General features: G+C 42.7%; 1 protein-coding gene across 1 annotated transcript in view; it reads left to right on the top strand.

Moving 5' to 3' along the window:
* ITGA8 (integrin subunit alpha 8) overlaps positions 1-19,187 on the top strand; it is a 175,619-nt gene that overhangs the window by 146,677 nt on the left and 9,755 nt on the right. Inside the window, exon 28 of the mRNA XM_053265690.1 lies at positions 3,567-3,668. Coding sequence (XP_053121665.1) covers positions 3,567-3,668 — 102 coding nt within the window. The remainder of the gene's footprint in view (positions 1-3,566; positions 3,669-19,187) is intronic.

The raw sequence follows: 19,187 nt of genomic DNA, 5'->3' as shown, positions 1-19,187 counted from the left end.
GTTGAACTGGATGGCCTCATGGAACTTGAGTCATGGAAATGGAATGAAATTGACCAGTGCAAAATGTTACAAGAAAACATGGGACTAATAATAAACATTTTTGCTATCAACTGGAAGCGTATCATTTAGAAACAAGAGTAAAGGAACAAATCTAAGAAGGTAATATAAAAAAAATCGTAAGAGGTAATATATTGGAGCGGGGATTTTTAAGTTTAAGGATTAATGGCTATAAGAATGAACAAAAAGGTGGAAGTCACAGGAAGGTTTCTAATGATAAGTTAAGATATACCTGGAAAGACACTTAGGACTCATGGGGTATCAACATTATATGGTATTAGGGACTCTCTTTTTTGGTGGCACAGAGCACTTACAGCAGAAGTGAAGGTCATCAAAATTCACACATGCGCACACCCCTGTGCTGTTCTAGTTGAACCTATTGGCAACACCAGCTTCTCACATATACAAATCTGAGCTTATATTATGGAGTGGGGGGGGGTTACCTGGGGAAGGGATGTTTTGGGACTGTAGCTCAAAGATGCAAGCAGGATGAGGCCATTGAAATGAACTGGGGCACCACAAACTATTTTGGCATGGTACTTCCAACCATGACCAGATGTCTCACTGAGCTGAAAGCAGCTGTGTATAGATCAAGCAAATTGGTCAAGGAGGAGGCCCTGAGTGAACCTAAGAAGACTAGAGAATGCCCAAAGAGAAGCAAAACTCCTCATCACCTATTCAGACTCTAGTTGTGTTCCCTGGGCTGAACAACAAATATAAACACAATGGCTGGCATGACGGGCAACCCTGTATTGGAGTTAGGGACCCACCGGGGCTGAGGCACAACTTGAAAGGCAGACTCCATGGTGTAGTGCGACAGGCTAGGGCAACAACTGAAAACTACTACTGGGCAATCAGAAACTTCAGTATTCATGGAAACCTCTTCCCTTCCCATCAGTCATGAGCATTGGCTTTATTTTGTAAGTCTAGACTGAGCAACTGGGATTTCTCTGGGTCCACAGTCTTGGGTTTTAAATAATTTTTGCATAAGGAATGTGTTAGTGGTGGGGGTCAAGAACAATAACTGAGGGCAAATGGCCACCTATTTGGGAGGAAGCCATCTCCTCCTTTCTCATTTCTGGAAAGATTATTTTTGCTATTCCTTTGCCCCTAAAGACAATGCAGTATTTAAACCACAGAAGGTATGATGAATTCAAGGAGAAGAGAGTCAGTCAGCTGACTTCCTGTTACTAAAAAAGAAATGAAGAATAAACTCTCTGCTTTGACGAACAATGACACATATTTCAAACTTACATGTGCTTTCAAATGAGTGTGTGTTTGTATAAGCCCCGCCCTCGAGCACAGAGGTCAGGGATTAACGTACTAATAAATCCTCTTCACTGATGAGAGATAAAGTAACTTAAGGAGGCCTTCTCTGGACAGCAGCTGCAAAGGGAGAAAGTATCACTAAAATAATGGAAGAGCAAAGCTGATGCTGCAGGAAATTCCAAAGAATATAAACATTTTGCACTGGTGAGATGAGAGTGCTGGTCTAATTGAAAATGCGTAAAAAAAGAGCCCCGGCATCTGTTTCTCTCAGAGGACTGAAGAGAGATTTTCCTCAGAAACAAAGACGACTTTCTCAGGTGCAGGATATAAAAGAAAAAGCAAAGTTTTGGAACTGGCATTCTGCCAAAACAAAAACTAAGAGCAGGACAAAATATGAAATTTAGTGATTCTCTATGATACTGATATTGTCTAATGCACTAGAAAGTAGGGAGTATTGTATTTCTTCCTGCATAGGAGTATAATTTCTGAAGAATAGAAATGCATTTCTCGTGTTCTTTCCTGGTTTCTTGAGTTACCTACTGTAATAAAGCTCATCATGGATTTGTTGTGATTTTTAGTTGTAATGAAAGCAAGCTTTGTGTGTGGATTCAGTCAAAACCTGACTGATAGTGTCTGGATCATATTTTTAGGGCAGTAGTCTCTGTGCCGGTTACTCCTCACCACTCAATGAGTCTGTGGGTTGGGAGGCTTAACTGTGGGACAGCTTCTAAGAATGAAACCCATATCCTCTATACATATGCAATAAGGATTCAATTTTACCTGACCCATAGGAAACATAGGAAGCTGTCTTATACTGAGTAAGATCATTAGTCCGTCCATCTCAGTACTGTCCATTCTGATTGGCAGCATCTCTCCAGAGTCTCAGACTTCAGGCTTTCTCAGCCCTACCTGGAGACACTCACACCTGAGACCTTCTGCATGCTAATTAGATGCTCTGCCATTGAGCTACTGGCCTCATCTCATTCACCTGAACGCTTTCTTCAGTTTGTGTGCCTCTGTCTCAAAGAAACCGAGGAGAGTGAGGGAACACAGGGTAGTGGTTATATAACCCTGAAAACAATTGTTTGGGGGAGCATTAAAAGGACTTCAAAAGATGAAGCATAGGCCGCACCACAAACCTAACTGAAAGCCTGTGGTAGGAATTGGAAGTGAGAAAATTAAGAAAAGAAGTTGGCAGAGTGCTGTGTGGACAGGCTTGTAGACTACACCATAAGATGTTGGAATATTTCCCCCTCCAGGCAGTATTCAGGCTATGTGGGATGAAATTATTCAGTACTTGGCAATCAGTGTCCTGCTGGTTGTTGAGAGAGATTGGCAAACTCTGCTATGTGAGTTGCCTTCCAAAATTCTTGGCCTCTGCAATACTTGCGAGTCAGAATCTGCATAGCTTCATTAATCAGATGAATCTTCTGTCCAGTTTTGTATCTTTCTAATTGGTCACTAACTAAAGCCCTAATCACACATTATGTTAGAAGCACATACAGTCTCTGTACAGTGTATGCATGTACGTCTCTCACACAAAGTTATTCATACATTATGTTCAGTACACACACACACACACACACTAGTACACTTCCTGTCTATGCCTTGCATTTGAGGAAGTAGCCAGATGTACTTTTAAAATGAATGTTTGTGCCATCATTCACATAAGCACATGTATATGTAATACTCTATACCAGGGTTTCTTAACCTTGGGCCCCCAGATGTTGTTGGGCTACAACTCCCAGAATCCTCAGTTGCAATGGCTTTTGCTTGTGGATTATGGCAGTTGTAGTCCAACAACATCTGGGGGCCCAAGGTTAAGAAACCCTGCTCTACACACTTAAAATTTAATGTCTGAATTGAGCTTAATTGTATTCCTCTGATGTCAGCTTAGTAGTTCATTTTGTGGAAAGAATAATTGTATTTCATCGGGTTTACATATGCTTCTTTGTACAGCACATGTACCCACAGTGTTTTCATAACAAATGAGAGCCATATTCATATTTTCCCCATTGTGAATATACTGAAGCATGCACACACTGTATATGCATAATCAAAAGACAGAGAAAGGTGGCCCTTTCATGTTGAGAGGAACATTGCAGGCACACGGTGCACAGGAATGGATGCACTATTGCTTTAACAAGACAGATAGTCCTAAGGAAGACCAACCCGATATCTTCTCTGAGATATTCATTAATGCAGTGTTTGAAACTCGCTGTCTGTGCTTTATTTTCCAGAGGAAAAATTACCAATACTCTCTTTCTGTCAATGTGTCATTTGAAGTAAAGAAGATGCCATACAAAGTTCAGCCGGCAAAACTCCCTGAAGGAAGCATAGCAGTGAGTAACCCAGAAAATAACCTACTGATGCAAAACATGTGCATGGTTTGGGTCATCTTGATTAGGGCTGCATAAGATATTTATAGATGGGAAATCTGAGATAAGTGTTTCCTGTGTTTCTAGTGTGCAGGTTCATCCTCTGAATACTATTTAAAGGATATTCATGTGGGAGAGTTTAAAATAATCTTGACATTTGTTAAATGGTGATATGTCCATTGTGATGGTGCTTAGGGGCTCACAAAGAGGAAAGGGCTAATCCAGCTATAACTCAGCTGTCAGGGGTGCACAACTTTGACCCTCCAGCTGTTGATGGACTATGACTCCCATCACTCTTGACTGTTGGTCACTGTGACTGGGGATGATGGGAGCTGTAGTCCAACAACAGCTGGAGGGTCAAAGTTGTGCAACCCTGCTCTAGGCAAAAGGGCAGCTCCAGTGATTATTTGCGGGATTAGGGTCTCCAATTTGTGTTGTTTTGTATTGAGGCAGAATATGAGCAACAGCATCCAGCCATTTTTCTCAAGATTAGCCTCCAGGAAAACAGGATTGAGTTTGCAGTCCTAAGCTTCTGTGGTTGATTCATTTGTTGCTCATTCTGAAGATTGTTTCCTTGACAAGAGTCTCTTTTCCTGTTTCTGTTTGGAGGAAGATGCTGAAGGGAGGGGGGAATCTAGTCAGCCTGGGTTCATTCTGGCTTGCAACCTGCCTACACAATGAGCTCTCCTCCTCCTAGGCTGTCTTGAACACTTTTATCAGACTCATAAAAGTCTGTGCCTAATCTGAGCCAATTAGCTTTAAAGCAGCTGCATCCATGGTGCTGACACAATAAAGGCTGGCCAAGGCATCCAGGAGCAGCACCTTGCCAAATTGGTATGGATTTCACATACAAATCCCTCGATGCCAAAAAGAAAAAAGAAAAATCTGCAGCAGTCAATATACTGGGCCTTGATTTTTTTTATTATTGTACTTCTGATTGTTATTTTATACACTTTCTTGGTTGCATCCCAAAGCAATGGACATGAGGGCTGTCGCAATGGAAACTTTTGTTTTTTGATCACACTTCATCATGGCTGCAGACTGCTACCTTCCATGCCAGAAAGCTCCTTTTGTTCTCTGATTTACTAAAAAGAATATCTGCTCATGCCTTTCAGCATACATGTCCCTTCGGTATATACAAGAGCTGTATTATGACTCGTAGATCACTGTTTAAGCCTGTAAGTAAAGATAACTTGTTCCTAAACTACTTCCCTCATTTCTAAAGGGGATCACGGTTGTCGGAAAAGGAGCAATTCCTGGGATCCATTTGTTTGAGGGATTTCCCCACCACCCTTTCTCAAATGTTGAATATTAGAAGAAACATAAGCCGACTTGAGTTGCCTGTGTCAGGAAGGGCTGGACATGAATGTTTTAAGATTACCTAGTGATATATTTCTCAGTGTTTGGTATTACAAAGCCAACCATAGGTAAGCACCTTTTTGCACATATGCAGTTGCAGACTTCACCTCCTGGATTTTCATGTAGGCAATTCTTTGTCTGAAACAGCCCATATGTCGTCCTTTTAGATAACAGCCAGAACCTACATCTACCATGCCTGCACTGGTGCAGGATGGTGCTCCAAAGGGGTTTGCAGGGTTTGCTTCTGCCTGCCTTTGTGGGATATGTTGAATGTCTGCACTGTGACAAGGTAGCGAGGGGTGGAGGGAAGATAGCTGGATATAGGTAGCTGCTGACTGGACCGCAGCTGACCTTTCACACCTTCTTTCCTGAAATCCCATTTCTTTAATCATGGGGAGGTGGGGCAGATAATGGGGTCTTTCTCGCGATCAAGCATAAGGGCGGCTGGGCAGGCAGGGAGGAAACCTTGGAAAGCTAACCTCCACAGACACTTTGCTGCCGCCCCTGGGAGCGCGGAGGCGCGGGTATGGGTTGTGTTGTCCTGGTCCCCAGAAATCCCACAATGCACCGTGCCAGTGCAGAGTGCATTGTGGGGATCCCCCCAGGGACAGGCCGGTGCCCTTCGTTGTTTCAGCGCTAGTTGAAAGCAGCCGGTGTTGACACATGGCCAGGTAAATGGGGTTAAGGGAGTTCTCGCTCCCTTAACCTCATTTAAGAGGCGGGCTCCCTCACCAGGTTGGCCATCCAGGTGCTACCGAGAGCAGCCAAGTTCCCATGGTCAGCCAAGCTTGGGCTTAGCTGCCCTAGCCTGGTCTTGGCTGCTCGTGAGAACAGCCTCAACTTTACACATAACATTGGGCAGGAAGTAAGAGAAAATATTTTTCTTCCTTTTAGGAGAGAAGAAATGATTAGGGATGTGCAAATTGATTCGGATACAAATCGATTTGTACCCGAATCTAGCTGATTCGGGTGATTTAGAGACAAAACAAATCACCCCTGTGGTCCATTGGCTAGATTCAGGTACAAATCGAATTGTGCCTGATTCAATTTGAATCGATTCAATTTTCAGATCCTTCCTATTAATTCCCCCAGATTTCCAGATTTCTTTCTTTAAAAAAAAAAAAAAAAAGCTGAGCTCTATATTTTTCAAGTGTTTCGATTCTTTGGTGTATAATAACTTTCACTCAATGAATCCTTATGAGGATTCATTACATACCTTCATTTCTTCTATTCATTTTGACTGTCTTTTCGACAGCGCCAACTGTCAACTGTCATGTGCCAACTACAACCCACTCCCATCCGCAAGGCAGTGGGGTACTACTCAGTTTAAATTACGTGCCTAATGGGTAGAGGCTACCACCCAAATTGCAGAGGAATTGGGCAAAGGGCTGATTTTTGATGAATTGTTGAAGTTTTAGTGTCTTTGGGGCAGATTTGGGGCATAAAGTGGGATCTGGGGCTGATGAGTGGGGTGGGGTGGTACTGCCTAATGTGTGGAGGCTACCACCCAAATTTCAGGGGGATTGGGCAAAGGGCTGATTTTTGGTGAATTGTTGAAGTTTATGTGTCCTTAAGGTTTTTCCCCATAAGGTATAATGGAGGTGTATCGCTTCACGTCGGCAGGGCCGGATTAACATAGTAGCAAATGTAGCATTTGCTACAGGCCCCGCATTTTCTAGGGCCCCGCACGCCTGGCTTGAACGTCTGCCCCTTCTTTTGCTCTCTATTTGGTGCTCTCTGCTGACTCTCCTCATTGCCTGCTGCTGCCCATTCTCTCGCCTCACTCAAGGGCATTTAAGCAAGGTCTTCCTGGCACTATGGTGTTGATTGGGTTATCTATTATGTTAAGCAGCACGGGAGGGAGTAGTAAGAACAACAATAGGAACAGATAGCTTGCAAAGGGGTCTCAAAGATAACTTAATCGCCACGGAGTTGGTCCTTATTTGTTTAAACTGTAAAAGTTTTTAAAAACATACACAGAGAGAGTAAAAGAAATAATAGCAGTTTAGATTAAAAAACAACCAACTATGAATGAAGAAAGGACGCTAAAGAAGATGCTAGTTGAATGTTGCCAGCGTTTTCTGACTGACTGGGAGAGGGTAAAGATAAACAATGAGAATGTGTACCTTTAAGAGGAAAAAGAAATCCGGAAGTAACTCAGATGTACGGCAAGAGGAGTCTCAAAGTTTAGTGGATCAATTGAGGGGAGCTTGGAGGGAGATTATATTATGGTCTTGTTGGGTAAGGTCACTTATATCCTCCTTTAGTATCTATTGCTGTTGGGAGGGAATTTGTGATCATTGCTTTTCAAGGAACTGCCAAATTTAAGGTGAGCTCCTTTCCTCTCCTCTAGAACTGAAATAACTACTGCTGTGTTGCCAACTTCATTAGCTTTACATTGGGATGCCCGTTGAAATTGTCCAAAGATAAATGGAGGCTGCAAACCTAAACACACTTACTAGAGAGTAAGGCTCATTGAGTTCAGTGGGACTTACTTCTGAGTAAACATGCTTAGGGTTGCACTGAATGATTTGTGCATTTCCTCCTTTTAATATTAAGCATGTTAGTGTAATTTAGATTGAAAGAGGCTGTGCCTCCTGCCAAAAGATTGTCTTTTGGATACTTCTGTTTTCATGGAAGTTGCTAATGCACCTCATCATAATCACATTCATTTGCAATGCATCAACTATTTTAAATATACATCTGCTTTCCTGTCAGGCTTGCACAAGAGGTTAAACATATATTCTTAATATTGTCAAATGGCCCTTTTAATGTGATGGCTGCTGGGATCCAATATGTTCTGCACACATTGGAATCAAACATCCACTGTTGTGTGCCAAAATTGCTAATAGGTTCAGATTTCTCAAAGTACAGAATTCCTGAGAAGCTTTTAATTTAAACATTCAGAGTTTTGTTCCCCACCCCCTTTCTCTTTGTGAAAATAACTCCAAAGAAGAACCCATGGTCAGGAGTCACAAAAGTGTGTGGGGGGGGGGGGATGTGTGTTTTGCAAAGTTTGTTGACTGGCTGGCTCAGCTGAGTGGAGGCATGGGGTGGTTGGGGGGGCACTAGGCAAATGAAAAAAATGAATTACTTTACTATGCTAGTAAATAATTTATGTTTCAATATTTATGTGCATTTTTAAAATTTGGGGCCCCTTCATAACATATGCTACAGGCCCCACACTAGCTTAATCCGGCCCTGCACGTTGGCGGGGGGGGGGAAGGTGGCCTAGAGCGGTGTGGGGTTGGTCCTAGTGCCCAGGGGGGGCAAGGAAGCTACCAGAATTTTTTCAAAGGATTTGGGCAGAGGGCTGGTTTTTGGTGATTTTTTGAAGTTTACGCATCTTTAAGGTTTTTCTCCATAGGGAATCATGTAGGTTTCAGTAGCCCCATAACTGCAATTGGGGGGTGCTGGGGTGGCCCAGAGTGAGTGGCGGTGTAGTGAACAGAGGGTGCCAGCCACCCCCATGGGAAACCCATGGGGTACAGGGTTCTGTTGTTTCTGAGGTGTTCTGAGTGTGTATTCTCTGATAGCAAATGAGAGTGGATTCATGGTTTGTATTGAAAATCTCATTTGCTACCAGAGAATCTATACTCAGAACTTCAACAATTCACCAAATATCAACCCTTTGCCCAATCCCTTTGCAATTTGGGTGGTAGCCTCCACCCATTAGGCACTACCACCCCACCTCACTCTCCTGCCCCAGATCCCACTTTATGCCCCAAATCTGCCCCAAAAGCACTACAAAAAATTCACCAAAAATCAGCCCGTTGCCCAATTCCTCTGCAATTTGGGTGGTAGCCTCCACCCATTAGGCATTACCACCCCACCCCACTCTTTTGGCCCTGGGACCCATTTTTTGATCCAAATCGATTTGGATTCGGAATAATTCAGATCCAAACCAGGATTCGGAATAATTCAGATCCATGTGAGGACTGTTTCAGACAAACATGAAAATGGGGTGATAAAGTCAATGCATACCAAATGACTGACTATACCACCACAGAGATAAACATAAAGGAACATAGGAAGCTGCCTTTCAAATCAGACCTTTGGTCCATCTGGCTCAGTATTGTCTACACAGATTGGCAGTGGTTCTCCAAGGTTTCAGGCAGGCTGAAACCAATCCTACCTGGTGATTGAACCTGGGACCTTCTGCATGCAAAGCAGATATTCTATCACTGGCCCCATGCCATAAGGGGGATACCTTACAGTAGATAGTGTATTATCCTCTATATAATCCTAATGGTATTATAACTTTGATTCTACTTTCAGATTTTGAATATTTATTAGTCCTCAAAAATCAGATCTTAAGCTAAAGAAAATTTTACATACTTGTAATTGTACATCTTGTGGTGCTATTAAGAATAAGGGCATGTTCTTTCCCATACCCACACTAAGAGCATCATGAGAAAAACATAAAGAGATGGGGAGGAGTTCAGACAATAAACAGAGGGTTTTTATGATCTAACTCATGGCCATCTTCTTGCTTTTATGCCTAGTATTCAGAGATGATTTACCTTTAGTCTGGAAAGCAGAATGTTTTGATCCTTAATATTCATTGCTCATCCAAAGAGGTTCAAAGATACCACAGTAAAAGATGAATTCTGGTTCTGTTTTCTCACCGCCTGTGTTCCATAACAGAAACACATGCTGCTCAAAATGGCTGCTAAATACTGCCTCCATCTGTGCCAGGGTGCTTTGCTGCAGGTGATAGCCTGCTGTTCTCAACAAGTCTCAGATGATATACCGATTACCGAATGATCAGATAAGCATTTTTACAGTTAAAAATGAGGCATATTCTGCAGACTTGATTTACTGCCAGATGTCCATAAACCTTTGGGGAAATGATAGCACTTTTTAATGTCCTCTCAGATGGTAGTGGACATTTGCCAAGTCTACAGCTTGATGTGTTGTGTTGTAAGCAGAAGTTCTTTTGAAGTTCCTACTGGCAATACATTTTATTTTCACTTCTCCTGAAGCTGATCAATAATAGATTCAAAGTGTGTCTCAGAGTCTATTTGAAATGTTAAGAGGTTTTTGAAAGAGTCCTTCTAAGTACAAAGAGTGTTTGAAAATATATTTAAGCAATTGCCAACATGGTTTTCATTCAGAATGATAATCAAACACCCTTGAGCTTTGGTTCCTATACTGTGTTTTCTAAATCAAGGTTCAGAGGTTGCCCCTGTAAGGTGAGATCCATCCTGAAAGAAATCAGCAAGAAGCTCAATTGTTTCAGCCAACCAACAGTGCTGTCTTGGGTCCTTCATGAGGCACTATGTCTCTGTGGCACAATCCATCCCACTCACTAGAGAAAACAATCCTGCTTCTGTTTGTGGGATTCCTGGATGAATGAAAGATGAGTCAAGAGCCTAGAACTCCTGATCATTGTGTTTGGCTCTCTTTCAACTCACTTTGCCCTGTGTCACCTCTCCAGAATGTAAATGAATCCGCTGAAGGAATGGGCCTGTGTCTCAGTGCTAGAGCATCTGCTTTGCACGTAGAAGGTCCCAGGTTCAATCCCCGGCATCTCCATGTAGGGCCGGGAAAGACTCTTTCCTGAAACCTTGGAGAACTGCTACCAGTGTAGACAATACTGGGCTAGGTGGAACAGTGGTCTGATTTGATATAAGGATGGTTCAAGTGTTCTTACATTTCTATAATGAATTTGGGGCTAGTTATTCCAGGATAGTTAACAGTGGGTGGTTTTTCCAATCAACACCAGCCAGGTGCTTTTGTGAAGCTTACAAGCTGGGCATGATGGTGACTATATCTCCAGCATCTGGAATTCCTTATATATATATATTACTTCTAGATTTGGAAATTCCACTTGGCTATTATAGATCCGTATGTTTCCATCTCACACATGGAAGTGGGTACAAGTGTGTGTTTCCATCACATGTGTACATGAGGTATGTCCTAATGTTGTGATGTGTGAGGTGGTCTTTGAGGAAAGGGACATAGCTCAGTGCTGGAGCACCTGCTTTGCATGCAGAAGATCTCAAATTCAATCCCAGCATCTCAAGATGCGGTTGGTAAAAGTCTGTCGGAAACCCAGAAGAGGTGCTGCCAGACAGGGTAGACAGTACTGACCTGGATGGACCTACGGTCTGATTCAGGGTATGGCCATTTCATGTGTTAGATGGAAGTATAGTGGCTGGTCAGATTACCCCAGAAAGCTCATGAGCAGGACATGAAGGCAACAGCCCTCCCTTCTTTTAGCTATCATCATCAATACTGATAGCTAAATGTACATGGTCAGTACAACATCCCACCCTAACCCCCTGACATTGTGTGGCGGCAGCCCTTCTCACTGTGCAGTGCTCCATTTTGCTCATTGCTGGTGGGGCTCCTTTAAGGGAAATGGAGCCCTCCCAAGCTCCAGTGCCATCTTGGAAGGCACACATGGAGTGCTCAGAAGCGTAGAGCTTTTCCTATAGAGCTCTGTGGAGAAAGTGCTGAGAAGCACTACGCTTCCGAGCACCCTGTGCATGCCTTTCAAGATGGCACTGAGTCTCATCAGGGCTCTGTTTCTCTTACAAGGGTGTCACCAGCACTGGGCAAAGTACAGCACTGTGCGGAGGTCAACAGGGTGACAAATGGCTCCCACGTTGAAAATTTTTTTGACAAAATGGCCTCTGCTTGAAAAATAGTGATGATCACTGCCATATAGCTTACACCTTCCTTCAAATGTATGTACCTTTTCACAAAGATCCTAAAGAAGCACATGGCACCTTTATGCTTTAAGTTGGGTATGTGTTCCACTTGACCTAAGTAAGCATTCTGAACATATATACATCATTCTGCATCCCATTATCATGTGCATAAATTGAGAAATGTCTAATTGATCATTTATTTGTTTGCTGAATCCACCACTGTTCTGCTAGATCAAGCCCAGAGCACTTGGATTATGTTTGGGATTTGATCCAAAGGAAGCTTATCATACTTGCTAATATAATCAGAACACTTTTTTAAAATTGCCATTTCAGGGGAAATACAGGATAATTTTGGTGTTGCTGTCATAGTAAATTATGAGCATAGTTCCTCAGGCTATGTCCCTAGACACTTAATTCCCATTTTTAAATTTTATTTTATGTATTTTTATACCACCCAAAACTTGCATCTCTGGGCAACAAAGCAAAATAAATGACAACAGAAAAGGTTAAAACATTACAACAACTTATAATTTCCACACAAAAAATTAAAACAATGTCAAAACTATTAAAACAATATATAATTAAAAGCCAGGTGAACAGATGCATTTTAAAAGACTTTTTAAAAGCACCCATTGATTTTAGTGGGATTTTAAAAAACCTTTATTTTCTATATATTATGCCTTCTGTGGGTATTCTTAGACAAATGTTTGAGCAGAGAAATGTTTGAGCAGAGAAATGTCCTTTCTGTAACTTGTACCACACAAAACACTATTGGCCTAGTGTGTGAACATTTGGAGGTTTAAATGCTCTGTGTTTTAAGTGGTGCGTCAACAAATTCAGTGTTCAGCCTTATTTATTTTAAACTCGCTTGTGCTCCCTATGAAGTATATTTATACAAGGGAGTTATAATATGCAAACACATATGTCAATATTAATTATGAGTCTGAGCTCAGGGGAGCTTTTACATACTGTGTTGGGCCCTTTTTCAACACATAAGAAATGGTAAATGCTTGTTTGAGAATAACATGCAGGACTATTAGAGAGTAATTTATTATCTTTCAAGCCCTGTAAGCAAAAATGATTGAAGATCAGAGGAGGGGCTGTTAGGCACACAAGTTCCAATAGCATTACAAGAATAGCTCATTTTCTGCCATCTCAGTCTGTGGCAGATAAATCAGAGAATGGTAGTTCAGTTGCCATTTTAAAAGGAATAAATGTGAAGATTTGGATGTGAAAATGTGAACTCCATTTGCTCTCTTTTATTAGAAGGGGTGGAAAGCTAGTCTGGTAGGAGCAAGCATGAATTGTCCCCTTTGCTAAGCAGGGTCTGCCCTAGTTTGTATTTGAATAGAGTACTACATGTGTGAGCACTAAGATATTCCCCTTAAGGGATGGGGCTGCTCTGGGAAGAGGACCTGCATGCTTGCATGCAGAAGGTTCCAAGTTCCCTCCCTGGCATCTCCAAGACAAGGCTGAGAGAGACTCCTGTATGCAGCCTTGGAGAAGCCACTGCCAGTCAGTGTAGACAATACTGAGCTAGATGGACTAATAGTCTGTCTTGGTATAAGGCAGCTTCCTATGTTCCTATTCCATCCGTGTTTTAATTTATGTACAAAATGTTATTATCTTCAGGCAGGTATTTGCTTTCCAGTTAAATCATGGTTCCTAATATTTTTAGTAAGGAGAGCACCCAAAGAGCTCTGGCTGTGTGTAGTCTCTGCTTCCTCAACCTACACCTCCATTTCCAGCCCATTGTGATGGTCAGCACCCTAAATGCAGGCTGTGACAAGAGGTAGACTAAAAATAATGCCAGTAAAATTGGGCCTCATTGATTAATCAGGTGGAGCAGTGTATGGTTGCTGCTCCCTCTGTCACTTCTCACAGCACAAACACAACGTTAGAACATTCTGTTCACATGGGAGGGACTAACTCATTGAGGCTAGGATTAGGCTGCTCATGTGGAGCACCGGGGTCCATGCAGATCCCAGCGCTCCCACTCAGCCAGACCTTACTTTTAAGCCCAGCTCTTAGCCGAGGTTAAAGGGAGCAAGCGCTCCCTTAACCTAGCTTCCGGGTCTCCTCGGGCTGCATGCAGAGCACCCGCTTGATAGGGGAATTCCCCAATGCACTGCGCTCAGCACACAGTGCATTGTGGGATTCCTGGAGGCCGGTTCGCATCTTCCCAGCGTCTGGAGATCCGCGTTGCTTGGTGCAGCATGGATTGTCTGGGAGCACGGCCCACGTTCCCTACATTTTCATTGTCCGGGGCAGGGGGGAGGTAAGTTTGGGACAGCCTCACCCCCACCGCACTGCCTGCATACTCACCCATGCAGTCGTGTGAATACCCTTGTTGTGTCAGCATCCCCCCACCTTGAATCAGCTCTAAGGCTGGTGTGGGAAGTAACTAGGTTATTTGCTTTGTAATGTTGCTGGAGCACTGTGGGGAGCAGCCACAAGAAGTAGATACTGCCCCGCCATTTTATAAATGTGTTTTTGTTTTCCTTGTGTTATGGGGAAAATAATATGGCTGAATTGAGTTTTGAATAAGAACTTAGAACCCTTATGAAGATGGTTGAGCTGAGTTTGAGAAGAGTTTGAGAAGAGTTGTTCATACTTTTGGCTACCAGTCTTTCACCAACTTGTTCTCCTCTTAGTCAACACTGAAAAATGCACTTCTTCAGCACCTTTGTCTAATGGTGTAAGGCAGACCTGCACAATATAAGGCCCGGGGGCTGAATCCAGACTATGAGGACTTTTCTGCTGGCCCCCAGATAGGAATTTCCTGCAGCAACAGCAGGAGTCACGAAGAGCTCTTGGCCTGTCCTGCTGACAACAGCAAGGGCTCAAGGCAGTTGGCCACCTGAGACCTGATGTCCCCCAACCCTAGTCGAGTGCCTCTTGATACCATCCCTCTTCCCCCTTGCCTTTCCCCCAGACTCCAACCTTCTGCCTCCTCACTTTTCATTAATATTTTTAAGAATTAATTTTAAAGTTATAATGTGCTGAAAATTAATGTAATTTAATGTAATAATGTGCTGAAGAGCCCCTGGTGGCGCAGTGGTAAAACTGCCACCCTGTAACCAGAAGGTTACAAGTTCAATCCTGACCAGCGGCTCAAGGTTGACTCAGCCTTCCATCCTTCCAAGGTCGGTAAAATGAGTACCCAGAATGTTGGGGGCAATATGCGAAAATCATTGTAAACCGCTTAGAGAGCTCTGGCTATAGAGCGGTATATAAATGCAAGTGCTATTGCTATTGCTAAAATTGACCTCGACCCTCGCACACCAAGTCATGGTTGGTTCCGACCCACCGGGGCATTTGAGTTGTGCACTCCTGGGGTAAAGAAACATTTAAATCCAATCTACAGCAGTTTCCAAGGTGTAACCCTTCTTACCTTGCTGAAGAGAGATGCAGACCATAGTCTATGTTAAACATGAGGAGTTATTTTTAAACAAGGCTGCATGAGAAAGCCAAAGTGCATCAGAAGTGGCTTGTCAAGAGCACATAAGATGGGTATAAAAATTCCATTGCTGAGTAACTGGCCACCTCAGATAAAAGGATGAGGGTAGAGATCATAGCTGATCATCTTTGTTTCTAAGTTCAAGAACTCTTCATCAGTTGTGTTTTTAAACAAAAGGCAATAAAAATGAAAGTTGTAGAAAAGAGATAAAGCATTTCTGAACTATTAACTGGCTCTAGGCTCGCAGCACTATATTAAACCTAAAAACACATGGGGAAGTCCAGGAACCATCCAAGTTAAAGAGCATATGCCTTGAATCATAGGCTGATGTTGTTCTGAAGCATACCACGGGCAGTTCTGTACTGCCCACACTGTTGCAGGCATCTAAAAGAACACCTACGCTGTTGCACAAGAGTGCTCTTGCACGAATACGTAAATCACACATGCGTATGCTACAGCCATGATCTCCAGTGACCATAGCGTTCTGCAAGCACAATTGCATATTTTTACATAATGACACAAGAGTGTTATTGCTCTTCATGGGCAGGACAGTGCTGGAGGCAAGACTTCTAATCTGAAAGTATTGAAAATAATTTGGCTAGGATAATAAGAAATCCATTGCTAATCTGCAAAAATTCAAATCACAAGGACCCAACACACCCAGATGCACGATGCATGTATTAAATACTTTTCCAGTGCGTTGGGGGCATTAATTGTGCAGGCTTCCTGTGTGTGTCAGTAAGTTCAATGGCCACAGTAGAAGCGACTCAATTCAGTTTGCTAATAAATATTTTTGAATGGCTTTCCTTGTGTCTCCTGACAAGACGCTAGCTGCATGGAAATATAAGGGCAGGATGAGTAAGGGGAAAGGTCAGCTGCTCTATTTTCAGCAATCTTCTGCACAGAACGCTCAGTCAGGGAGACAGATGAACCAGGGCAGAAGGTTTCGCCATGTGGATACTGCAGACATTACAGCATCTGGGACTGACTTAGCCAGATAACAGATCTAAGGATTTTTCTCTCTTTAGAGACAGCACTAAAATTCCAACAGATTCTGATGTTTATACAGCACCAGGTATACTGCTGTATAAGTAAAAGTACTGCTTTTAGTAGAAACGAGGGCTGTTCTCACAACCGGGAATAGGGTAGGAGAATACTTCGACCCTGATTCGAGAGCCAGATACACTCCTGATTGGCCATTGTGAGAATTATAAAAGCAAGCTAAAAGGAGAGTAAAATGATCATCTGCTTGTTGAGTACAGAGGTGAGAGGCACGGAGTGGTCTTTCCCTCCATCCTCACTCTTGAGCTGGGTACAAGTTCTGGGCTTACCACTTCTGTCCACCTCTATACCAAGCTCGCAGACTGTCATTTTCCTATTCTCCTGCCTTGCTTTTAGAATTCTCACTGTGTCCAATCGGGAGCATGCCTAGTTCCTTATATAGGGTCAGCAACTTCTCTTACCCTATTTCTGATCACGTGATTATATACCCCACTGAGCAGTGAAAAGTTTCAGAGACTACTCTACTAGGTTGAGTTCCTTTGGAAGGGAGAACAGTGGAGACTGATGGTCCAATGAGACGTGACATGAAAGCTGCATGATTGGAACTCTCAATTTATTATTTTCACAGCAGAGTAGGAGTGTCGAATTTGGATCAGGTGTAGAGTGAGGGGGTTTAAACCTTTGCCCTTGTATTGATTTCCCAACTTATATTGCCCCCCCCCAAGCTGCTATTAGCGATGGAGGGGCAAATTTATAGACACAATTATGTGCCTTTAGGTTTCCCCCTCTATAAATAGTAGGAGTTTCAGTGATGGGGCAATCCGGATTGGTTTTATTGTGAGTCATCTTTGATATCACTGTTTTACTGTGAGTCCTAGAAACTAAATCAACTAATTGTCGACTTCACATAACTATGACAGCCTCATCATGTGGCTTTGCAACACCTTTTTTTTTTTTTTTTTTTGCTTCTACCTGCCAGTTGAAATTCATGGATAGTGACTAAAAACATTGATTCAGGATAGCGGATATTAATAATGCAGCTGCAGATTGATGAGTGATAAGATGAGCTACTGGCTTGCCAAATAAAAAACTAGGGAGGCTGCAAAATGGAGAAAAAGTGGACAAGCATTAAGGAGGAATATTAACTTGGGAACTGTTGCCCAGCCTAGAATCCCAATGACGTATGTGAAAATTGCACTCAGAGCTGATTCAGACATTACACTGAAGTGGGATTTGCAGATGTGAGAGTCATTTATACTTCTCAATACCCTCTAAGGCAATGCCCAAATGGCCGACATTGTAGCTCTCAGCTGTGGTCAGAGCTATGTGCTCCAGAGTCCGTTATACACCACTGATTGGCCAGAGGTAAGATCCATATGCCAGCATTGTTAGCAAGCATCCAGAATCTTGAGTGATGCCTGCATCTGCAATATCCTGTGTCTGCAAGTATGAATAAGTGTTCAGTGTTCAAATTCCAGCTAACACACCATTAATCTGAATGGGCAACATCAGAGGTCAGCTGTATCCTAAACCTCAGATGAATGGAAGTTAGGTATTTCAGATATAAATCTACAGAAAAGAGTGTTTTAAAATGTTGGAAAGTGTATTATACTGGGGGAAAATATAATGTTCACTTTCTGGAAAAAGCATAACCTTCCTCTGGAGAACTAGCAGTGCCAAAGCATGAGTATATTTCAGAAGCGTTGTAAAATCTGTCTGTTGGTCCAGCTTTTGTGGTCACAGCTAAGCCAGAATGCTAAGCCAGGTCACAGCTAAGCCAGGGGATGGCATTAATCCGTTTTTACACTTTGCTTGAATTTTAAGTTATCTTTATATGCAACATAGCCTAAAATACCGTTATCTCCCATTCTCCAAGTACACTAGTCTTCCTTTAAAAATGACATCAAATGTTTATCTAAAATTAGAATTCAAATCTGATACCTTGTTGTTCCTGTAACAAAAGGATTCTGTGTCTTATGGCTTGTTCTGAGGCTTCTTGCCTAAAGTTTTTAAAAGGTATGTTGCTTTGTCAGCAGACTTCTGGAGCCATACTGCCTAATGCAAGCAGTCACTATTTTGGAACTGGTTCTTGCTTTATGCCATGGTGAAAGGTAGCTTGGATTTATTTGGCTTAGGCCATCATGTAAACCTCTGTAAACCTTAACCAATTCAACGGATGACTTTTCCAATAGCAGTCCTAGTTACTGTAGCTTTCTGAGCACCATTTCACTAGCAATCAGGTAAGGAGAAGGCTGGCCCTCCTAGGCAACAACCTGAAGAGTGCTGCATTGGGTGGGAAATTGAAGGGGTGTGGAGAATTCAGCTGCATCTAAATACCAAATACCTTCTGGCTCACTACCAAGGTGAGCCAGAAGAATTAACAGGGGAATTAACAGAGTTCCACAGGTGAAGTGCTACAGCCATGAAAGACTTGTCCCTAGTAGCCTTGTCCCTCACCTCAGAGGATCGAGGTACTCTGGGGATGGCATCTGATTAAGATCTTAGCAGGCAGGCAGGCTCAAACAAGAGTCGGAAGTCCTTAGCCATTTTATAAAGCTCCTCTGGGGTGACCAGAGCAGCGGTTACTTATTACAAACCTGCATTAATTCTGTCGATATAAGCTCTTTTCCATCGTTCATGCGGTGCATTCAATAAACCTGTATACGAGGAGGACAGCAGGGTCCACTTCTACCCTAGACATGATTACTGAATGCCTGAATGGAGTTTCCACATGTCACATGTGTGTGCCAGGTCTGCACAGACATTCAGTGAATATACAGATGTTGGGGGCGGAGTCTGTCACTCTCCCAGCTGTGTGTGCTCGTTGTGCATGTGATGTGATGAATGAAAAGGGCTATAGAATCAAGACAGCTTTACATAAATGGAAGTAAGAACAGAATTTTATCACTGGTGTGGTTCTCAATCATTTAGCTTGCAAATCTTCCCATTCCCCCTGACTGGAAGTGTTGTGCTCTCTTTCAGCCAACAGAGGTACTTTATTTA

This window comes from Hemicordylus capensis, chromosome 6, assembly GCF_027244095.1.
Source record: "Hemicordylus capensis ecotype Gifberg chromosome 6, rHemCap1.1.pri, whole genome shotgun sequence".
NCBI classification, from domain to species: domain Eukaryota; kingdom Metazoa; phylum Chordata; class Lepidosauria; order Squamata; family Cordylidae; genus Hemicordylus; species Hemicordylus capensis.
This window is presented reverse-complemented; position numbering and strand designations above follow the sequence as displayed.